This window comes from Hemicordylus capensis, chromosome 2 (genome assembly GCF_027244095.1).
Source record: "Hemicordylus capensis ecotype Gifberg chromosome 2, rHemCap1.1.pri, whole genome shotgun sequence".
NCBI lineage: Eukaryota > Metazoa > Chordata > Lepidosauria > Squamata > Cordylidae > Hemicordylus > Hemicordylus capensis.
In genome coordinates, this window is record NC_069658.1 from 98,024,906 (window position 1) to 98,050,068 (window position 25,163).

Sequence of the window (25,163 nt, forward strand, 5' to 3'; positions counted from 1 at the left end):
AGCAGCAGGAATTGGCCCCAGAGTAGGGAGGAACCCTGCCACCCTGGTGGCTGCAGGTAGCAGGGGTGGGGCAACACCGCAGTGATGGTGTTGGCAAGGCATGGATGCGCAGAGGCACATGCAGGCACGCTGGGTCTGCAGCCTGCCATGTTGCCTCTGAAAAGAGTCACAATTGTCCTCCTAGCAGGACTGAAAAAGATTCCTATCAGTCAGGTGGCAGTGGGAGATGGAGAGTTTGCGGGCCCCAGAGACAGCGAGCACCCGTACTTGTGCCCAGGGGTCTGTTCATAACGGCACCTCTGACTTCACAATATTGAAATTAGGGCAACATCCGGACTAAGCACTGCTGAAATTAATTTGACAGGTTATTCAAGACTAGGAATGAGCACGAACCGCGGTTCAACCCGCAGTTTGAGCACAGTTTGGAACTGCAGTTTGGGAGCTTTAAGAAAGAGGACAGCAGGTCCTTACCTGCTCTCCACTGCCTGTGCAGCTTCCAGCTGGGGTGGTGTATGTCCCAAAAAGCCCCACACTGCGCCAGCAAGCATGTCAGCATGCACATCAGGTCAGATCACAGTTTGTGCCCATCTCTAGTCAAGATCAACAGATCTCATTACTTTTAATGGAACTTAGTCATGACTAACTTAGTCTGGATGGTGCCCATTGTGCTAAAACTCCATCACCTCTTTTCTTAGCAATACTGATTTAGCTCATTATTAATGTTATGCAATCTCAGATTTAGCTGAGTGAACTGTAATACTCATGGTTCCTCACTAATCAAACAGTTACTTAGCTCTGCAAGGTATCTTTTGCATTTTTCAGTTCTGCTTTTTAAGTCTTCCCACCATTAAGTGGTAAATTGTTGATTCTGTGTTATTTTGCAATGGCAGAAGGAAGAAAGCATATATCTGTTCTCAGTACTGCTGCTGGATGAGAAATGGGAAATTCTCAGCAGGAGTATTAAACAGGAGAAGGTGAAAGAGGAACTTTCATGCTGGTAGTTTTGAATAGCAATAGCTGTTTCTGCTAGGACACACAGCTTGTCAGTCTTTACCTCCTAATAGAAGTACACACATCAGGTGGTATATAAATATGATGAATAAATAATAGTGTTCTGCTTTATAGGTTATATGTCTAGCACATTTTCCATTTCAGTTTTGACTTCTTATTCATACTTCTAGCCCCTCTGATAAAAACATCATACAAAAAGCACACATAGCTTTTCTGAGACATTTTTGATTGATTATGGAGATGGGGCTGTAATGGGGGGATAGGGTCGTAGCTCAGTGATAGAGCATCTGCATTGCATGCAGAAGATCCCAGGTTAAATCTCTGTCATCACCATGTATGGCTGAGAGAGACTCTTGCCTGAAACCCTGGAGAACTGCTGCCAGTCAGTGTAGAGAATACTGAGCTAGATGGACCAATGGTCTGACTCAGTATAAGGCAGCTTCCTATGTTCCTTGATTACTCTGCAGGAACAATTTTTATACAAGAACACTTTATATATATTTGTGACACATATATAGCATGATCTTTCTTGTACAATGGGCTAAGCAATAATACAAACCCTTTTAAACTCACTGCTATCTTAGACTCAAGTAAATATATTACTTGATCCCCCTATATTAGTCTTCTAACAAACTACCATATTTACTGTTGTAGCTCTTTTGCTGGCATTTTTTCTTTGAAAAGTAGAATATAATATGTTTGATGGAATAATTTGCTCAAATGCAGTGAAGTTTGTGTGGAGGACCCTTCGTTTTACATTTGGTCCTTTCCCTCTCTCCCTTTACTATCTAGCAGGCTCTTGCTACAGATGCAGAAGTGTTTAGTGAGAAGGAGTTTGAGATAAAAGTATTGCAAGATCAAATGCAGAAACTGATAAAGGAAAATGAAGACTATCTGGAATCACTCAAAGAGGCACAAGAAACAAATAGATTGCAGGTAACTTCCCCCCGCCCTATATGCAGTTCATCTCATAAATCTATATAAAACAATACTCAAGTTTTATCTACTAGTTTAAAACATAGAGAAAATAATCTGAAATATTAAAATTTTAGTTAAGGCTGTGGCAGAACTGCATTGTGTCCCTGGGCAATTCATTTCATTTATTTGAGATAATATGTATTACTAGGCAAAGTCTGTTTTGATTTCTAAACTGTTTGTTGTACAAATTTTTAAATAGTACATTCCAGGTGTGTAGCTATAATTGAGCAGATGGGTTCAAAGAACCCAGGCCCCCCAGCTCTACCTCTTCCTATTTTCCTCATTATCCCCCTCACTCTGAGGGGCCACCGGGGAGAGGGATGAACACAGGCCCCCTCTCCCCTAGCTATGCCCCTGATACATTTCCAGCCATTGCATCATTAACACTTAGACCTCACGAAAGGAATCCTAGCATCACAATACCCTAACCAGTAGATTCTTAGCATGAGTTAGTTAACTCAAATGTTTTTGGTCCAAATAGGGTTCCCTCCCCACTTAACGTGGACAAACTCGCAAAGCTCTCTTTACTCATAGGCAAAAAACTATGGTGCATAATTGAAATGTGTGTTTAGTCAATCACAAATTCCACTGATTCTAATCTCTTATATATTTTCAATAATTTGTTTTGTGGAATAAGCCATACTGTACTTCTTGATGACCTACAGATACCAGATGTTGCACTGGCACTGAAATTAGTTGAATGCACTACTTTTTACACTGGAATAAGTTAAGGGAAAAGCTAATTTTTATTTTTAGTAGAAATCCAGAATTAATCATATTTTAGGTGTTATTGTTCACAACAGATATTTAACACTCAATAACCAGATCAATACTTCCAAAATGACATTATGCCAAAGAAAAGCATATCTTTCTCAGATTCAAATTTACTATGATTTAACTTTACCATACATGTTAATTATACCAAAAAAGGTATAATGTTTGAAGTTCAAAACCTACATATTTCAGTCTGTTCTTTTACTTCCTTTTTGAAAGCACATTAATAAAAAATTCTATTACATCTATTTAATTTCTTGGACTTGCCTATAAAAGTAATCTATACAAAATGACTTCACCCATCAATGACAGGCCTCACTTTCTAGTCATTACTGTATATATTTTGAAGAATTAGGTTGTTTGTGCAATATAAAGTAATACTTCCTGATGACCTAGAGATACTAAATTGTGCATGAACAATCCTGCCACTTAAATTAGCTGAATGCACTACTTTTTACATTGGAATATGCTGGGGGGAGGGGGAGTTTAAATATTTTAAAGAAGAAATTCTAAATATAATCATCATATTTTAACTGCTGTTCTCAACACATTTTTAACACTCCATAATCAGGTAAATAATTCCAAAATGGTGACATGCCCAAGAAAAGCAGAAGATCTTTCTCAAATTCAGATTTACTATGATTCAAATTTACCATAAATGGTAATTATTCAATAAAATGACTAATATTTGAAATGGAAATCCTACAAATTTCAAATGATTATTTTACTTATTAAATTTGTAGGATTTCCATTTCAAACATTAGTCATTTTATTGAATAATTACCATTTATGGTAAATTTGAATTTGAGAAAGATCTTCCCTTTGCTTCCCTTTTGCAAGCACATTAATACAAAAATTCTATGATATACATGGCCCTCAAATAGCAGTTTCCCCCATTTTGTGGGCCACTTCTCTGTATACTAATTTAGTGATTGCAGGGGCAGTTTTGGTTATTCACGGTTTTCTACCACCCTAACTAAATTGGTATACTGTTTAAATAGCCACTCTGCTTCTCAGTTGGAAATTTAGAAGAAGCAGCATGAGAGGCTCAGGCTGTTCCATCTACTCTCCCCTCCTGTGCCACTTCTTTTAACCTCCCTGCACATCAGCTGAGATACAAAAATTCTATGATTCAATGGGGATAGTGGGGATAGTGCCTACTTAAACTTTACAGCTCCCTGCACTTCTCAGCTGATGCACAGGGAGGCTTACGATTTAAGTAACCATTCTCCCTATGCAGACTGCTACATCCACTCTCGCCGCAGGACTGGATTGTTTAGCTAAGGAACCAAATTCCATTTTTGGATAAGGTCAAGCACTCCAATATAGCAGTTTCTGCAAAAGCTGCCCCCATGTTAGAGGGTCTCCTGCTTTTCATTTCTTGAACTTTCCTAGCAGTATAATCTATGCAAAATGACTTTGCCCAGTCAACAGGCCAGATCTACTACTTCTGAATATTTGTCACTTCAGTTCTAAAGATGAATTGTATTCCTTGGACACTTTGACTATTGTGTGTACATATACCAATAGTATCTGACACATCAAAAATACACAGAAATTCAGTGACAAAAATGTAGAGTTAAGCTCCTGTACTAATCACTGTGGGCAAGAATTACTCCAATTTGTAATTTTTCCAGATGTCTGACCAATATATTCTCTTTCTTCCCCTCCCCCCCACCCCCCAGAATGAGAAAATGGTGGAGCAACAGCTTATAATTGATGGGCTAAGTGACAACTTAGAGAAAATGGCCAAAGCCTCTGCCTCCAGAGATGATTGTGGAGATGGACCAGCTGCTGTAATATCTGCTAAAAGGCCCTACACTAGGGCCTACAGTGTTCCACTAACTAAAAGTTTGATACAATCTGTTAATGCACCAATGGGGTTGGAGTCTCGAAAGGTAGAAATGAAAATTTTACTTCCTTTTCTAATTATTTTAAGTATGTACATGAGTGGTAGATTTCTACTGTGATAAGTAGGTCATTGAACTCTTTTCATGCCACTGCTCCAGCTCTATTTTCTAAGGAATATGGTGGAGTGAAAATTTGCTGTGTCTTTTTACTGAATGCATTATCGAAAGGGTAACTCCTCCCACTGGACTAGGAAGGTGGGGCAAGAGAGGACAGATTTCCTGTCTCATTGGGGGGCAGGGAAGGCAGTTACCTCTTAAGTTTTTATCACTGGGACAGCAGTTCAACACCTACCTTTTAGACAACCACTCTTTATTCTATCTCTGCTCTCTCCTGCCTTCCCTAAACTAGTTGGATCTGGATCGTGATCCGTTGCACTCCTAAGAGTGGATTCTGTGCCTGCGCAAGACCTTTGGTGCAGAATTGACTAGGTACTTGAATAGCTTAGCCCCACTTCCTGCATGTGGTTGGTTTGGGTGGGCTAGCATTTCCTTTCTGACCGCCATTGTGTTAGCACCTCGGACAGTTCCTTGGTTAGGAACAGTTCCTTCTATGGGAAAAAGCAAACAGATTGATTTATTACTCCTCTGACTCAGATTATGCCTCCGCCTGAACAACCTTTACTAGTTTCTATGGCTACTCAAATCACGCTGTCTAGAGTAGACATTGCAACAGCGCCTGTGCACATGGTGCAACTCTCCTGCATGTCTGTGCAGACCATGAAGGTCCCCAAGACCTGGCCTCCAAAGAATCTGCCCACCCAGATGGTGATCCTGGATATGACCTCTTCCACTGTGCAAACCTTCCCCCAAAAGAAGGGCCTCCCTTCTGGACCTAGGACTGTCAGATTGACAGATGAGTATGATTCTGACACTTCTATGACCAGCACAGGTTCGTCTGAGCACCCAGATGAGCCGCTGAATAAGGTGGTACCCAGTGACAATGTTTCTCCTAATGAGAAGATGTGTTCCTGTCACCGTCAAATTACAGAGATGGCTTCTGCCTTTTATCTGGATAGTGGTTCCAGACATTCATAATGACTGGGTTCTGCGCCTGCACAGACCATGCTTCAGATAGAATTCTCTAGCTCTTCGCGATGCCAACCGCCCAAAGCACGTGACTGCAGTATTCTTAAGTGGCGGTTAGGTGTCCCTTTCCCCAGTTTCTTGTTGACTGCCAAAGCACTAACATCTTCGGAAACATCTGCTCCTCAGAAAATTACTTTCTAACCTTCTTTAATGCTAACGACTGGCCTGGACTTGGACAAACCTTTCAGACAATCCCTTGAATACAATGACATGGATATCTTAAAAGAAAAGAAAAAAGACTCGGAACGGACATCGTTTTCTCTTTCAGTTTACTTCCCGCACTCATCCCGAACGGACAACGGACTTCTCTCGGACAACGGATTTCTCTCTTACAACGGACTTCTCACAAACAGAACACTTGCCAAAACTTCCTACAGTAATATCCCTTTAATTTCATATGAGTGCCAACAAGGGTAAGACAAGGGAGAAGACTGCCTTTAAAAGGTGCCGCGATTGCTGTGGGAAAATCCCTTCTGCTGATGGGTATGAACTCTGCCTATTTTGTTTAGGAGAGGCCCATAATACTTTGAATTGCTCAGTCTACCCTACTTTTAATAAGCAGACACTGAAGAATCGAGCGGCTCACCTTAAAGTGGCATTGTTGGAGCAGGCGCTGCAACCTAAGCGCTGGGACACCTCAGAGTCGAGACCTGTAATAATGCAGTCTAAAGTCTCGGAGGCAAAGTCATCAAAAGCCACCTTGGCTTCGAAAGCCTCGACTTCGACCATTACAAAGGCCTCCTCTACATTGACCGCCTCAACATTGACGGCTTCAACTTCAAAAGCGACCCAGGTTTTTGAAAAGCCGGAAGGGATGTTGCCGCCCCCTAAAAGGAAGGGCTTGGCACCGACATCGGAGCCCCAAGCAAAGAAGGCTAAACAGCACAAGGAAAGAGGGGCGAGCACCTATTCTGAGCGCACACCATCCTCAACGGGCCTTCAAATCTATCAGAGCCCACGGCGTTGAGCGGCCTCTCTTTCTCCAGCACCCACTCCATGACAATCTCCATCAATGTCGACGGCAGAAATAACAAGAAAGAGTACAAAAAAGAGCTTGACGTTGGCGGGGAGGCATGTCCATTCACTGAAATAAAAAAACCTTCGACTTCGGCATCGATAAATCCCTTGGCATCAAACTTGACATCAGCAGCACCATCAACATCAAGAACAGTTTCCGTACCACTCAATGCAGTCAGATCGGGCACAGGAGTTGGGGCCGACATACCACACATGGACACTGTAGCAATAATTTGTGACACTGAACTCGACGCCGAGATCAAACTCGGTGTCATACAAGAAGAGGTTGGAATCCCCTGTGGTATCGTGGACCACTACAACCTTGAGCATGCAGATGCTGACAATGACAGTCCAGGTGACACCCTCCACCGCATGTTACTATCTGAGGGGAACACCCCTTCTTCAAATACATTTCAAGGATTCCAAGACACAACTCAAATCCCAAAGACTTCATCCGCCACAGGGCCTAACTACTCCTATCACAGGTCTCCTTCCCCAAGGGGGATGGCACAATACTTGTACTGTCTCTCCAGAAGGTTACTCTCTCTTCAAGTTGTGGCTTACTGAAAGAGAGCACCTCCACAAAAGAGACAGCTGAAGGAATCAGTGGTTCAAACTGCTACTGCCACAACATTTCAGAGAACAGTCTCTCTACAGGCAAGTTGGCCGACAGAACCCATGCATCCCACTATCTCAATGAGATCTGTCTCTCTGCAAACTACTCTACCACTGCTCCCAGTGCAACAAACAAAGAGAACGGTTTCCCTACAGATGAATCTGATGGTGCAACCAGCTGTGACTCCAAGGCTTACAGGGACTCAAACAGGGGGCGCTCCACTACGACCAGGGAACGACCCTCATGCTTCGCCCTTGCCTTCCTCTTCAGGGGATGGTGATGATAGTGATGGCTTTTCTTCAGGCACAACTGAACGAGATGAACCGGAAGAACCTACATTACCTGATCCTAGCGATGATGTCGCTGCCATCCTTTCCATTTCTCCTAATGAGAAAATGAAGGGGTACCACCAGCACGTCATGGAGATGGCTCACGTTCTTGGCCTCAATGTAAAGCAAAAGTCACTGGACTAGGATGACCCAGTGTATAATATGATGACAAGGCATCGGGACTACAACTAGTATATCTACCTATGTTACTTCACATTTCCAGGGCAGCGAAATCCGCGTGGGACGTGCTGCAAACATCTACTCCTACCTCCAAACGTTTTGAAGTCTTGTACCGTATCCAGGAGGAAGACAACGAGTATGTGATAAGACACCCAACACCAAACTCTTTGGTGATATAAACATCACTCTACTCCAGCAGACAAGGAAGGGCGCAAATTGGATGTACTGGGAAGGCATACTTACTTTACCGTGTGCCTATGAATTAAGATTGCGAACTATATTGCGTGCCAGGCGAGATATATCCACTCACTGTGGGAGACTCTGTATGACCAGTGGTCTACTCTGGATCATGCCAACTTTATGAAGAAGTTTGAGGCTACCTTCCTGCGAACAACCACCACAACCAGACAGCAACTAGCAAACGCAAAGCACCTGGCTGAGTCTGAGTCACACACTCTTACTTCGTCAATTATCCTTCAGTGTCATGCCTGGTTGAGAGCTACTCACCTTCAGCAGGACATGAAAGATCACATAGAAACATTGCCCATTGGAGGAAAGGGCCTCTTCTCAGATGACACGGATTCCACCATGGAGCAGTGGAAAAAATCCAAATTGTTGGCACGCTCCTTTATCAATCAGAGATTCAGTACTTCTAGAATCCAAACTTATCAACGTTATCAGCTCTACCAGAAGAGGCAGAGTTATTATCGACAGACTGACAGAAGAGACTACAGGCACCAGTACCAATGCTACAACCGGCGCCAATTCCAAACCCGGAACAAGTCCAACCAACAAGGCCACAACAAAGCGGCACAGCAGCTAAAGCAACAGCTTTGATCTTTCTGCTAGCCCACTAGCCAATAACAACTTGGACTCATTTCCCCGCAACGACGACAACTCGAGCGCAAGTAACTACATCAACTTGACGCCTGCCGGAAATACCATCAAACTGGCAAGCCATGCTCCAGCATGGCACCATATAACATTGGACCAGTTGGTCCTGCGAATCATCACGACAGGCTATGATTTAGAGTTCAAGGAGATTCCTCTGTTTATGGGGATAAAGTGCACCCTGGACACTCCAATTTTGTGGGAGAAGGTGCAGCAATTGCTCCTGAAAGGGGCGGTATCACCAGTGCAGTGGGCTCAGAGCAGAACAGGATTTTATTCCCGGTACTTTCTAATACCCTAGAGGGACAGGGGATACATCCCATAATGGACTTGCTCTGGCTCAACCAATACACCGAAGTACAGAAATTCAGACTGACAACATTGCAAGCCATCCTGCCATTACTTCACGAGGAGAAATGGATTGCAACGCTCGACCTCAAAGATGCTTACTTCCATGTTGTCATACAGCGGAGTCATCGGAAGTATCTCTGATTCACCTTGGGTGCACAGATTTATCAATACAATGTACTATCCTTTGGGCTGGTGACAGCGCCAAGAGTATTCACAAAGTGCATGGCCATAATTGTCGCCCACCTCAGAGTACAGGGACTTTCAGTTTACCCGTTCCTCGACGACTGGTTCCTCACAGCCAGGACCAAGTACCAGCTACTCGCCGACATGGAGATGGTGAAGATGTTGCTGATCAATTTAGGGATCCAAATCAATTGAAAAAAGCTGCATCTAACACCAGTGAGAAGCTTACAGTATATCAGTGCACGACTCAATATGCTACAGCAAATGGCGTATCTACCATACGAGAGGTTCCAGTGCATAAGCGCCTTGGTAAACAGCTTCCAAACAGCACCGCAACAGTCTGCAAGAACAAGTCAGGTGCTTCTGGGCTTGATGGCCTCCTGTACCACCACACTTCCATATTCGAAGTTGCTGTGCCTCTGAGCCCGCACTAGCAGGCGAATCCTCCCGTTCCTCCTCTGACTCTTCTGAGACAGAAGTCTGAGCCATGACACTTCCTGCACATCAACAGTGCGATATGCAAAAGTACAGATGTGGAAGCTTCAGTTATCACTATCACTATACCTATCAGCATTTTGCCCCAATATGGATAGCCAAAATCTACTTCCTGTAATTCCAGACTCAGTTCTGAACTCATTGAATTGGTGAACAATCAAGGCAAATCTCCTAGGAGGAATTCCCTTCAAAGTACCAGTGCTGATGGCATGGATAACTATGGACACCTTGTAGGCTGGGGAGCACATATGAATGATCTCAAAGTGCAAGGACTGTGGACTACACAACAGAAAGCCTTACATATCAGTTTATTGGAGCTACTGGCTGTCTTTCAAGCACTCAAATCATTCAAACTACATTTGACAGGTCAAGTGGTCCAGGTTCAGTTGGATAATACAACTACCATAGTGTACATCAACAAACAAGGAGGAACAGTGTCTTGTTCCTTATGCAACCTGAATCTACAAATATGGAACTGATGCGTTGTGCACCAGATCCCTCTGATTGCAATAAACATAAGAGGTGTAGACAACACATTGGCAGATGCATTGAGCAGAACTCAAGTGGGAGATAAACCTTCCTCAGTTGCAGTCTGTCTGTGAGTAACACCAACAGTGGATCTATTTGCAACACAGGAGAACAAGAAGTGCAGTCACTATTGCTCAAGGGCAGGACTGGGAAAGTACTCCAAGGGAGATGCCTTCCAATGCCAATGGACTCAAAGTAATTTCTACTTGTTCCTACCATATCCACTACTCAACAGAGTAGTAGCAAAGATATTGCAAGACAAAACACACTGTTTTCTCATAACTCCACGATAGCCAAGACAATCATGTTTTCCACAGCTGTCTGGAGAAAATCACAGACGCCTGCCAGAGCATGCAGACGTGCTGAGTCAAGACCAAGGCTTCATCCAGATCTCAGTAATCTATGTTTAACAGCATGGAAAATAGACTACTAGATGACATTTTGCTAAATGATAAGAGAGCCTCCACCAGAAAGAATTATAATTCCAAGTGTAAAAGGTTCCAACAACATGCAAAAACGCATGATTTCAATGCCAATATGGCAACATAGGAAAGTTCTACTTTATCTGACAGCTCTAATAGCCAAAAGGTTGGCAAATGTCTCCATAAAAGTTCATCTGGTTGCAGACTCATCCTATTACAAGGGTTGGGATGGAAAAATTGTATGTAGCCATCCAGATTGCAAGTGGTTTTTGAAAGGTGTGAATAATCTGTACCCATCAGTTCAAAAACCCATGGAGTTCATCTCTAGTGCTATCAGCACGGACTAAGAGACCATTTGAACCTATTGCAACAGCACCCCTTAAAATGGTGTCTTTGAAAACAGTCTTGATAGCAATTACAACTGCTAAAATGATTAGTGAGCTCATGGCTTTACACACTGATTAGCCATAGATTTAAGTTCCACCCAGACAAAGTGGTAATGCACTTAGATCCAGAATTCTAAACTAAAATAGAGACAGAATTCCATTTGAACCAGGATATTGTGCTTCCAACCTTTTTCTGGAACCCTACAACACAATTGGAAAACACTCTACATTGCCTAGATGTACATTGATTGTGCTGTCGAGTCAGGACTCCTGGCAACCACAGAGCCATGTGGTTTTCTTGGTAGAATACAGGAGTAGTTTACCATTGCCTTCTCCTGCGCAGTATGAGATCATGCCTTTCAGCACCTTCCTGTTTCACTGCTGCCCGATATAGGAGTTCCGCATATTCTGGGAAACACACCAGCAGGGATTTGAACCAACACCTCCTGCTCTCTAGGCAGGTTGCTTCCCCACTGAGCCATGACGTGGCTAGCACTCCTGTTTTATTTGAAAATAACTCACGACTTTCATAAAAAGAAAATTTACATAGCTTTCAAGAACAAAAACCAAGAGCCTACCTATATCTAAGCAGAGGCTCTCTCACTGGTTAGTAGAGCTGATATACCTAGCCTATAGAATACAAAAGTGGAACTACCAAAATCAGTCAAGGCCCACTCTACAAGAGCAAATGCAGTTTCTGTGGCCTATTAGGAATAGGATTCAGAGTTATTTGCATGGCTGTGACTTGGGCCTCTGATCAAACCTTTGTAAGACACTATCCATTTGACCTCCATTCTGTAGTAGTGGCCAATTTTGGAAGGGATATATTTACTTACTTATTTATTTAAAATATTTATACCCTGCTCCTCCATTACTCTACTGCTCGGAGCAGCTCACAACAATAAAATAGACAGAATATACAATATAAGTAATAACATTAACCAAATTGAGTAATCAAGTTAAAAGTCAGGTTTAAAACTTCAATCAGTATCAAGTTCAAATTAAAAGTTATTTTAAAAACTAAAAACTGAAAATTATAAAAACAAAAGAATCTCTCAGATATAACCAAAGATGGAGCATTTAAAAAGCCTCCTTAAAAAGGTGTGTCTTTAGTTTTTTAAAAACACTGAGGGCGGGAGCATGGCGAAGCTCTTCAGGGAGGGTGTTCCAAAGCCGAGGGGCCACAACCAAGAAGGTCCTGTCTCTAGTCCCCGCAAACCAGATCTCTGTTAGTGGCGGGGCCATGAGCAGGGCCTGAGATGATGAATGGAGAGACCTGGCAGATTCATATGGGTAAATGACGTCCAACAGGTACCCCGGCCCCAAGCCATGTAGAGCTTTAAAGGTTAAGACCAGCACCTTGAATCTAGCCCAGAAGTGGACCAGTAACCAATGAAGCTGCCACAGGATGGGTGTGATACTCATGGAACAACTTGCACCTATGAGCATCCTTGCAGAAGCATTTTGGACCAGCTGAAGCTTCCAAACAGTCTTCAAGGGCAGCCCCACGTAGAGTGCATTGCAATAGTCCACTCTGGATGTTATCAACACATGTTTGTCTGAGATAAGGTCCAACTTCTCCAAGTATGGTTGCAGATGGTGTAGCTTGCTGCTCCCACCTCCAGCATGAGGAAAGCTAGTGAGTCACCCATATTTATGATTGTCACTGGATCATGATCCAGATAAAAAGGTTCCTTACCTGTAACAGATGATCTGGTAGTGATCTGTTGACATTCATAAAACCCACCCATCCATCCCCACTGTAGACCACTACTGGAATGATAAATTCATAAACTTGTGTTATGTGAAACTCACCTCAGGGAATACTTACCACTAGCCGACCCCGCACAGAGCATCTATGCGCTCTTTGGGGCCGGCGGTTACCTCCCCCACTTCTGCCTCAGTCTCTGCTTCCGGGCCCAGCCACCTCTCCTCCCCACTGCCACTTCTGCCCCACCCCCATTTCTTTCCCCTCTCCTGGGCCTTGCCTCTGCGGCTGGGCCAGCCACCTCTGGACTCCACGGCCGGGCTGCCACCTCAGCAACCAATTCTCCTGGGTGCGGCTCAGCCAATCAGGTGTGTCTGCCACCCAGCCAATCAGCTGGGCTCTGGGACGCACATTCCAAGGCACACTCAGGAGAATTAATATAATAGATAATGGGTATTGAGACTGTCAGTCAGACTGTCACTTCATTGGCGGCCATCAAGGAACAAAGGGAAATCAGCGCCGAACTGCCAGTACCAACGGATGTGGAGCATAGGCAGATGGTAGTTATTGGCACCACAAGGAGCAAATATATTTTGCCCGAATTGGTCTGCGCAAGTGCAGAACCCATATTTATGAACAAACCTGTTTTTTTCATTAACCTGGCATCACAGATTCCAAGCAATCAATTAAAAAAAATTAACTTCCCTAATATGATTAACTGACTTGGTCCTAACTTATTACTTACAGGCTGTGGCCTTCCCACATCCCCATCAACTCTCAGCCTGCTGCTTCCTCAGGGCCCGCCTCCTCGGGTAGACTAACTAACAGACTAAAGCTTCTGCTGGTGGCTGAGCCAGAAATCCCCACCCAGTGCTCTGGATTGGTCCGTTTGATTTGAACTTCTTGGGCTTTTCTTGGGCTTTTCCCCTCTTTCAGAACGGCCCACCCTCCCACCAGTTGCTCTAAGTGAGGCCTAGTCCTCCTCAAAGCCTTCCCGTCACTACAGCTACTAACAGAACTGTGTTTCATACAAGAGATTCTTCCTTCTCCATGAAGCAAGCATTAAGAAAAACACTTGCGTATACTAATCACCATCAGTTATCTACTGCAAATTCAGGTGGTCAGAAGTGCCATTGCAAGGGGTCCTCGGGTATCTGCTTTATCTTCTTCATCATGCTTAAGAAGAATAGCAATCGGAGAGCCATATTAAACTTTAAGTACCTACACAGGTATTCCTAAATGCACTGCATGGGAACAATCTCCATGTTCCCATTATTCTGGGCTTTCCATGTTCCCATCCAGTACTGGGCTTTCCCTCTTCAGTGTTGCTGCGGTCCTGAGGTTATTTACTAAACTTACATTGTCAGCAGTAGCCCACTTCTAAGCTTGGTTTTCATGTCTACCCGGAACTGAGTGCCTATAGTACGACCATTTTCTTATCAACATGGTAATCAGCTCACTCTGTCCAGTACAGTTTCTCCTTCTCTTCTACTGGGAGTTGCACCAAAACATCATACAAGTCACTCAGAAAATGCAATAATCTCACTCCATGGACATGTTTTTCTTTTCCTGGCCTTTAATATTTAATTATTGTCAGAGACTGTTCTTTGAGCCAAGTTTTGATCCAGATCCTTTCAGTTGTTCCTGCTGCTTTGACCAATTCTAGACTTTCTGACCATGTACAGGTATCTCATCTAGTAGATCAATGACCATTATCTAGCTGAGGGAACTCTTTCCAAGAACCCATATCTATCCAGATAATCACAGTTGCCAGTATGGGGCTCATTGTCAGGAACAATCAGTACAGTGTCAATGGCCTCCAGAGGAAACTCTGCACAACATCAGTTGGCTTGAATTCAAGGCCAACTGCCTGTCATCCTCCTCTCAGATTGAGGAGCTCCCACATTCTGACAGAGAATATTGTAGTCAAAGCCCATGTGAACAAGAAGAGAGGAGGGAGTGTATACTCTTGAGGGCTCCATTCTAGGGAGTGATATTGTTACAACCGTAAGAGACTAATCTTCAGTCAATTCTCACAGAACATATAAAGGGAACACTGAACACAAAGACAGATTGGCTCAGCAGGTATATACAGTCTTCAGGAAACCACAAGCAGGTTTGGAGCACCACTGATAGACATTTTTGCCTTTCTGGTAAACCACACAGAGCTTCTTCACCAGGTTCCATTGTGAAAGTGGACAAGCTGGATGTGCTCACTTGGACAGCTCATGAGGGCTGTTCTACACTTTCTCACTCACCACTCATTGCCAAGGTGGTCCAGAAGGTAAGACAAGCAAAAGCATGGGTTGCTTACATGACTCACCATTATAGTTAAGGCTATAAGTCAAGCCTGCTCAACTGTGGCCCTCCTGCAGATGTTGGCCTACTGCTCCCATAATCCCTGGCTATGGGTCACTGTGGCTGCTGTGGGTTTATGAGAGTTATAGTCTAAAAACGGCTGGGGGGCCTAAGCTGAGCAGGCCTGCTATAATTAATATTAGTTGAGGAGACTATGGGTATCCTATCTGGTGAGAATGTCCATAGCTTCCTCTATAGACTACTGTCAGTACCAGACCTGCTAACTTAAGATTGCATTTGTCACTCTGACCTGGAATGGCTCCATATCACCACCTGGAGATTGTGTGGTAGTAGAAACACTGTTGGCACCTAGACGTTATTCCACAAACAAGAACTGCTTCACGTCCTGCTGCCATTGGAAGTAAGGTTGGTGGGACCAAGCCTTCTTGGTGATTTCACCCAGCTCTGAAACTCCCTGCCCTGGGACATGTGCATGGCCACATGTCTTCCTGTCTTCAAGATGCTATTAGGAATATACATTGGGAAATTTTCAGGCATTTAGAATAATCAGACATTGTGTTTCAGTTCTCCATTTAGGAGGTCTCTAAAGAGTCTATCTTCAGCTGATAGATTTGGGATTTCATTGGTCTAGCTTACCAGTAATAAAAGCAGCTTGTTCTGGGGGAATTAAAGCTGCCATCCCCAATACAGGGAGCTGCCACTTTCAGCAGGATTCATCACCATTGTGTCATTAGAAGACATTTGCAAGGAAGCCAGTTTGGCCACAGTGTCCATATTTGTCCAGTAAGCTTCACTTGAACAGATGCTGCTTTTTCAGCATAGGGTCCTTAAATGGACCATAGGGTCCATTGTGTTCCTATCTGCAGTAGACAGAATAATCTGGGAAGAAAAGCATTGCGACTCATCATCCCTTTCCAGGATGTCCTCCTCCACTGAAGAAGGGCATTTCTCCACTGAACTCGTTCTTCAGTAGAAAGGAGGACATATTGCTTCACGTTTTTTGTGAGTCTGTTGCTGTGTGGATAGGTTGGCTAGTTTGGATTCAGGAAAGCTTTAGTCAGGACTAGTCCTGAGTCTAAGGGATGTCCTTTTGTCATATTCCCAACGTTCTTATCACATTGGTTCATCTTGCTTGAGGACCAATCACTGTTTTTCCATGGACACTGTATATAATTTTTATTTTTACAGAAATTTCTTCCATGTCTTGAGCTGGGAGAGGAACTCCTCGCTCAACAAGACAGTAAATCTTCTGTCTTTGCCTAGCTTACTTCCGGAGCCTAATTGAGAGTTATCCTTTCAAGAATATGGTTCTTCCTATGGAAGAGAAGGGACACTCATGTTCAGTTCTGTGGCTGCCATCCTAACAAAGTGCTAACCAAGCAAATTTGCACTAGTGCAAGAAGATTGTATAGTTGAAATAAAAAAATAGAGGTTTGCAGAACTACGTCCTTGCACTATAACAGTTTTGTGCAAAAATTCTCTTTAAAACAAGTGAGGTGTGCTGCAGATTGCACAACTGTTGTGCAAGCATGCTTGTGGTAGCACAACACTAGTTTGGAATGCAAGCCCCAGACTTAGCACAAGCAGCTAGTGCAACAGCTTTGCACTAGTGCACCATCCTTCCATAAGCCTTATCAGTTAGGATAAGAACATAGGCAGCTGCCATGTACTGAGACCGTTGGTCCATCTAGTTCAGTATTGTCTATACAGATTGGCAGCAGCTTCTCCAAGGTTATTTTATTTATTTATTTATGTATTTATTTATTAAATTTATATACCGCCCCTCCAAAAATGGCTCAGGGCGGTTCACAACATGATAAAAACAATTAAAACAAATTAACAACTAAAATCAAACTATTAAAACACAGTAAAACCAACAAAACAGCTAAAAGCCCTAAAACAGTATAAAATTAAAACTACACATTTAAAAAGCTTAAAAAGCTTGGGTGAAGAGGTGGGTCTTCAGATGTTTTTTAAAAATAGTCATGGATGGGGAGGATCGCATCTCAGCAGGGAGTGCATTCCACAATCTCGGGGCAGAAATCGAGAAGGCCCGTCTCCGTGCGGCCACCAGACGAGCTGGCGGTAACTGAAGACGGACCTCCTCAAGTGACCTCAGTGGACGGTGGGGCACATAACGAAGAAGGCATTCTCTTAAATACCCAGGGCCCAAGCCGTTTAGGGCTTTATAAGTTATAACTAGGAGCCCCTGGTGGCGCAGTGGTAAAACTGCCGCCCTGTAACCAGAAGGTTACAAGTTTGATCCTGACCAGGGGCTCAAGGTTGACTCAGCCTTCCATCCTTCCGAGGTCGGTAAAATGAGTACCCAGAATGTTGGGGGCAATATGCTAAATCATTGTAAACCGCTTAGAGAGCTCCGGCTATAGAGTGGTATATAAATGTAAGTGCTATAAGTGCTATAATGTAAGTGCTATAACTAGCACTTTGTATTCTGCCCAGAAACCAGTTGGCAACCAGTGTAGCTCCCTCAGCAAGGGAGTAATGTGGTCTCTCCGAGATGACCCGGAGACCAACCTGGCTGCCGCATTCTGAACCAACTGAAGTTCCTGGACTACGTACAAAGGCAGCCCCACGTAGAGCACATTACAGAAGTCCAGTCTGGAGGTTACCAACAAATGTACCACTGTTTTGAGGTCATTGATCTCGAGAAACGGACGCAGCTGACGTATCAGCCGAAGCTGATAGAAAGCACCCCTGGCCACCACCTCAACCTGAGAAACCAGGGAGAGGTGTGAATTCAGAAGTACTCCCAGACTGCGGACCTGTTCCTTTTGGGGAAGTGTGACCCCATCTAGAACAGGTAGATCAAAATTGTCTCTGGAGTTCCGACCCCGCACAACAAGTACCTCTGTATTATCCGGATTCAGCTTCAGTTTATTCTCCCTCATCCAGCCCTTTACTGCCTCCAGGCAGGCATTCAGGGAAGATATGCCATCTCCTGAAGAAGTTGACATGGAGAAATAGATCTGGGTGTCATCAGCATACTGATAACATCCCGCTCCAAATCCCCTGATGATCTCTCCCAGCGGTTTCATGTAGATGTTGAAAAGCATTGGAGAGTGTACGGAGCCTTGAGGGACACCATACTTAAGCTCAGATTTTGAGGAGCAACAGTCTCCAATAGACACCATTTGGAATCTATCCAAGAGGTAGGAGCAAAACCACTGTAAAACAGTGCCTCCCACCCTCAACCCCCTCAGACGTTCCAGAAGAATACTATGGTCGATAGTATCGAAAGCCGCCGAGAGATCCAAGAGGACCAACAGAGTCATACTTCCTCTGTCAATTCCTAACTGAAGATCATCCATCAGGCTGACCAAGGCAGTCTCTACCCCATAGCCCACCCGGAAGCCAGTTTGAAATGGGTCTAGATAATCAGTTTCCTCCAAGACTTCCTGGAGCTGAGAGGCCACCACCCTCTCAATTACCTTACCCAGCCACGGGAGGTTGGAGACAGGCCTATAGTTGCTCAACTCTGAGGGATCTGATGTAGGCTTCTTTAGAAGAGGTCTAATGATTGCTTCCTTGAGACAAGGAGGCATCCTGCCTTCCCTCAGAGAAGCATTTATGATTTCCACCAGGCCTCCTACAATAGCCTCCCTGCTAGATAGAACAAGCCATGTTGGACAAGGATCAAGAGAAGAAGTGGTAGGTCTCACCGCTCCAAGCAGCTTGTCCACAGGAGTCACAAACTGAAACCGATCCAGTCGAACCACATAAGAGGAGTTGTCGGACACCTCCAATTCAGACATCAAATTAATTGTGGAATCTCTGTCTAAGTCGGCCCGGATCCGAGAGATTTTATCTGCAAAAATTTCTTTAAACACGTCACAGTGAATAACTGATGGCTCCAAATTTTGGTTCATGGGAGGGGGGGCAGATACAAGTCCCCTCACAACCCTGAACAGCTCCGCTGGACGCGAGTTTGCAGAAGCAATACGGGCAGAAAAGAACCGCTTCTTTGCTGCACGTATCGCCTGAGCATAGATCTTTAAGTGTGCTCTATGACATAATCTGTCGGATTCAAGTCGTCCTTCTCCACTTACATTACCGCTTCAGCCCCCATAGATCTTCCGTGTACCAAGGGGCCAGTTTTGAAGCAGGTCGGAGGGGACGCTTAGGAGCAATCATGTCTACTGCCCTGGTGAGCAAGTTGTTCCAATTCTCAACCAGGCCATCAACAGGATCACCGGCAGAGCCAACATTAAATCCCTCCAAGGCTTCTTGGAATCCTACCGGATCCAATAACCTCTTCGGGTGGACCATTCTAATAGGCCCCTCGCCCCTGCAGAGGTGGAAAGTGGCTGTAAGTCCAACCTTAACCAGATGGTGGTCCGTCCATGACAACAGGGAGATCGTAGGAATCCCCACCCATGGAACACCACCCTGATCAGAATAAAAGACCAAATCAAGCGTGTGACCTGCAATATGCGTTGGTCCAGAGACCACTTGGGATAGGCCCATAGTTGTCATGGCCGCTATGAACTTATAGGCAGGAGTCTCTCTCAGCTCTATCTTGGAGATGCCAGGGAGGGAACTTGGAACCTTCTGCATTCATGTCAGCCAGTGTTTCGTTCTGTCAATGGTGAATGGATCACAATCTATTAAAATGAAGCAAACCTTGCCTTGGTTAAGCAAATGAAAATTCTGCATTGAATAATAGATTTATTTATTTAATTATTATATTTATATCCCACTTTTCCTCCGAGGAGCTCAGAGCAGTATACATGGTTATGTTTATCCTCACAACAACCCTGTGAGCCTGAGGAAGGTTAGGCTGAGAGATACATGAATGGCCCAGAGCCAGCCAGTGAGTTTCTTGGTTGAATGGAGATTCGAATTCGGGTCTTCCCGGTACTAGTCCAACACTCTAACCACCACACTATGCTGGCTTTCCTATGCTATGCTGGCATATGTGGGAAGTAACTCTCAAACTGGACTTTACATGCGGAGCTTTAATGGTAGCAACAGAATATGTGGAGCAACTTATGCTGTCTTAACTCCAACCACCAAATGTTAACACAGGCAAGAAAGTCTTATGTTGCTTCTCAGAAAATCCTGTGAAGCAGACATTAAAAATAAAAAAAACACTTGATAATGCTAAATTTGTACAAGTCGTCTCTTTGTTTTAATTTCTTTAAAGGTACACACAAGTCCTCCAACATATTCCCTAAACAGGGTAATGGCTGGATTTCGAACTCGCAGCCAGATAATATTGGATCACATAGAAGAACAAGATGAAGTTCTTCATTGTTGCTTTTCTGATCACAGTGATGATGATGAAAAACAAGCGGAGAACAAAAAGAGACACCCATTTAGGTACATCTTTGTGATATTTAGTGTATGTATATGAAGTAGGAAATACTGGCCTATAACAGATATGCTTGCATTTAAAGTCCCCATATATGTCACTTCTACCCTAGGCATTAATAAGAACCCACATACAATTATAATGAAAATTTACTTCTAGGATTTCCTCTTTTTCTATTTATATATATTTTTAAAAGGCTTGACATGCTGCACAGAGTAATGTGGGCAGTTTTCAACCGCCCACACTGCTGTCTGCCTAAAACAACAGTGTTGTGCAAGATCACTCTTGTGCCAATATGTAAACTTGCATAATTGCACTTCCATGATTCTACAGCCATTTTTTCAAATGGCTGTAGTGCCTTGGAAGTGCAATGTGAGCAGCAGTATGTGCAGTTAAGAACCACTCTGTGTGGAATGTCAGTCACTCAAGGTGACGTACAAAAATGAAACATTTTAGTTTTTATTTCTAAGTAGCAAATTGGTAATCGAAAAAGAGGGCAACTTTCAAAAAGCATTAACAGCAATCAACATTCATTATTAGGAGCAATATTCTGGGAATGCTTAGCAAAACAAGTCACTGCTCATTTAAAAGTAAGCAGGAATGGGGCCAAGAGGATTTATTCTGGAAAGCTATCCAGATTCTGGGTACTGCAAGCAAAAAGACCCTCCAACAGGGGAGGGACCTAGAGAAGGGTCTCCTAGTAGAATGAAATTGTCAGGGTAGTTCATATGTGGGGAGGCAATACTTGAAATAACCTGGTGCTAGACCGGGCCTGCTCAATTTAGGACCTTCAGCTGTTTTTGGATTACAGCTCCCATAATCCCTGGGTTATCCCTGGCTGGCCACAGTGGTCAATAGCCAGGGATTATGGGAGTTGTAGGTCAACATTTGCCAGGGGGCCAAAGTTGAGCAGGCCTGTGCTAGACTATTCAGAAGTAGCTCCAAATTGTTACAAAGGTGTCCTTGAACAACCAAGGCTGGCCTTTTAGAGCTGTGTCTTTCAGCACATAATATTAGGTTGGGTGATTGTCGGACAGGAGCAGTGCAACACTAGAAGCATCTGAGCAGCTTTGTTAGCCCCATTGTTAACAATGTAGGAGTGTTTGTGGGTTTTTGTTTGATGTCTGGCAGACTTGTAAAACATTCTGAGAAAAGAAGTCTAATTTGGATACTTGTGGTCTCGGCTCCTATTCATTTTTCATCCCTAGTGATACAATGTGTGATGTTTGGTTTTAATTTTTCTATAGACGTTCCTTACACCGTACATGGACTCGAAAACAGATTCCTTTTAGCAGTACACTTGAACAAAAAGAGGTGCAGCACGATTCCAGTTCACAAAATGAAAACATTTCACAGATGAGAACCGTTACAGGTAAGAAAGGTATACTCGTGTTATGATGGATTAAAGCATAGCTTTGTCTTATAAATGTGATAATTGGAGAGTTGCTGTGCTTCAAGAAGTAACATCAGGCTTTTACGATAGGGACATGTACGAGGATCCAAAAACCATTAAACTAATTCTTTGAGCCCCAGGAGGGTTTAGACTTTTTCATTTCTTTTTGGTAACAACAATCTCCATGCCACATGACAATGGAAAGTTTCAAAATTCAGACAGCAAAGTCAAGGATTCCATTGGGCTAGTGCAAGCCTATTGAATGACCCAAACTAGCTCTTTGAATCCTCACCATTTCCCTCAGATGCTAACTCTGTTGAACTTTCTTTGATTATGAGGCAGTGTGCAGTGCAGAGCTCCTGGTCTGTGCAGTGCAGAGCTCCTGGTCTCCTTTCTTCATCACCTTAGGAACATAGGAAGCTGCCATATACTGAGTCAGACCATTGGTCCTTCTAGTTCAGTATTGTCTACACAGACTGGCAGCGGCTTCTCCAAGGTTGCAGGTAGGAATCTCTCTCAGACCTATCTTGGAGATGCTGCCAGGGAGGGAACTTGGAACCTAGATGCTCTTCCCAGAATGGCTCCATCCCCTAAGGGGAAGATCTTACAGTGCTTACGAGTGGTCTCCCATTCATATGCAACCAGAGTGGACCCTGCTTAGCTAAGGGGGCAAGTCATGCTTGCTACCACAAGACCAGCTCTCTTCTCACCTTCTGTTGCTTTCTTCCACCACCCTAGATCCTTATATAATATTCACTCCTATGCACACACGCGCACACACCCAGACTTCTGTACCTGAAATGTCTTAAGAAGATTGAAGGGTGTTAAAATTATCAGACTGCAATTTTTATTTGTGTGCTAACATAGTTTAATCTTCACATAAGAGAGAGAGAAATGTATAGAAAATGACATGAGGATGCCTGCAATGTAGATTATTCATATTGGACAGCTAATTAACTGTCTATGTATGGCATTGGGCAAACTAACTACCATCTTATGACACAATAGGTTGCTACAAACATGTTAACCAAGGTCCTGCTTGTCTTCTGTGCAGAGAAACTTCTCTTAGAGCCAATAATTATTTCCAGTAAATTTAATTTATTTATTTAATGCATTTTATACCACCCTAACTCAAGGTCTCAGGGTGGTTCACAACAAATAAAAACAGTAAAACATTAATTAAAAACAAAAACAGAAAATATAAAAGCAAAAAATTTAAAACACAGTTTAAAATTTTAAAACAATATTCTAAAAACACCAATTAAAAAAACCAATATCAGTTAAAAGCCTGGGTGAACAGATGTGTCTTTAAAGACATTTTAAAAGTTGTCAGAGATGGGGAGGCTCTTATTTCACTAGGGAGCACATTCCAAAGCCTTGGGGCAGCAACGGAGAAGGCCCGTCCCTGAGTAGCCACCAGACGAGCCGGTGCCAAATGCAGATGGACCTCTCCTGATGATCTCAATGGGCAGTGGGGTTCATAATGAAGAAGACTTTCTCGTAAATACCCAGGGCCCAAGCTGTTTAGGGCTTTGTAGGTTATGACCAACGCCTTGTATTTTGCTCGGAAACATATCGGCAGCCAGTGTAACTCCTTCAATACGGGAGTAATATGGTCTCTCCTAGATGACCCAGAGACCAGCCTGGCTGCCGCATTCTGGACCAACTGTAGTTTCCGGACTGCGTACAAGGGTAGTCCCACATAGAGCGCATTGCAGTAATCCAGTCTGGAGGTTACCAGCAGATATACCACTGTTTTGAGGTCGTCTATCTCAAGAAACGGACGCAGCTGGAGTATCAGCCGAAGCTGATAGAAGGCACTTCTGGCTACTGCCTCGACCTGGGACACCAAGGAGAGGCTTGGATCCAGAAGCACCCCTAGACTGCGTACCTGTTCCTTCTGGGGAAGTGTGACCCCATCCAGAACAGGAAGATAAAAATTGTCTCTCGAGTTCTGACCCCGCACAATGAGTACCTCCGTCTTATCTGGATTCAGTCTCAGGTTGTTATCCCTCATCCAGCCCATTACCGCCTCCAGGCAGGCATTTAGGGAGGTTATGCCCTCTTCTGATGATGCTGACATGGTGAAATAGATTTAGGTGTCATCAGCATACTGATAGCACCCTGCACCAAATCTCCTGATGATCTCTCCCAGCGGTTTCATGTAGATGTTAAACAACATCGGAGACAATACGGAGTCCTGAGGGACACCATACAAAAGTTCAGATTTTGAAGAACAACAGTCTCCACCATCTGGAACCTGCCCGAGAGGTAGGAGCGGAACCACTGCAAAGCAGTGCCTCCCACCCCCAACCCCCTCAGAGGCTCCAGAAGGATGCTATGGTTGATAGTATCGAAAGCCGCCGAGAGGTCCCAAAGGATGAACAGTCACACTTCCTTTGTCAATTCCCAATTGGAGATCATACATCAGGCCGACCAAGGCAGTCTCCACCCCATAGCCAGCCCGGAAGCCAGTTTGAAATGGGTCTAGATAATCAGTTTCCTCCAAGACTGTCCGGAGCTGGGAAGCCACCACCCTCTCAATTAGCTTGCCCAACCACAGAAGGTTGGAGACAGGCCTTTAGTTACTCAGCTCTGAGAGATCCAAGGTAAGCTTCTTTAGAAGTGGTCTAATAATTGCCTCCTTAAGACTAGGAGGCATCCTACCTTCCCTCAGAGGCGCATTTATGATCTCTACCAGGCATTCTACAATAACCCCCCTGCTAGATAGTATAAGCCATGTTGGGCAAGGGTCAAGAGGACAGGTGGTGGACCGCACCATTCCAATCTGCTTGTCCAATGGGAATGGACAAATGCAATGGGAGTTCTCCTGCTGATTTTATTGGATAGAAATTACACCTGATGGCTGCAGTCTTGCACTATTTGTTTCAATTATGTTCTATTAAATTAAGTGGAACTTGAGTAAAGGCTATGGTTAATGTGAATTGACTATTGAAGTGTGTGTAAACATTGGTTGTATATGTGCACAAATTAACATCATCAACTGTGGACTTGATATGTTCAGTCAATACGGATAATTTTTGCTTAAGAACAATTGACATATGAGACATTTTGTATATCAACCACATATTGTCCATAACCTCAGTGTCAATGTTGTTCATTGTCTGGAGATACATAATCCCTAAGTAGAATTCGCATAAGCCACCTAATGGCACAACAGGGAAGTAACTTGCCTAGGGAGCAAGAGGTTCCCAGTTCAAATCCCCACTGGTATGTTTCCCAGACTATGGGGA

The 25,163-nt window shown here is 43.8% G+C and overlaps 1 protein-coding gene across 5 annotated transcripts in view; it reads left to right on the forward strand.

Moving 5' to 3' along the window:
* KIF27 (kinesin family member 27) overlaps positions 1 to 25,163 on the forward strand; it is a 71,507-nt gene that overhangs the window by 13,323 nt on the left and 33,021 nt on the right. For 2 of the 5 annotated variants that reach the window (XM_053304038.1, XM_053304040.1), the window contains exons 5-9: positions 891 to 974; positions 1,804 to 1,947; positions 4,449 to 4,661; positions 20,349 to 20,524; positions 21,764 to 21,888. In XM_053304038.1, the coding sequence (XP_053160013.1) occupies positions 891 to 974; positions 1,804 to 1,947; positions 4,449 to 4,661; positions 20,349 to 20,524; positions 21,764 to 21,888 (742 nt within the window). The remainder of the gene's footprint in view (positions 1 to 890; positions 975 to 1,803; positions 1,948 to 4,448; positions 4,662 to 20,348; positions 20,525 to 21,763; positions 21,889 to 25,163) is intronic. The other 3 variants (XM_053304039.1, XM_053304042.1, XM_053304043.1) reach the window with 3 other exon arrangements.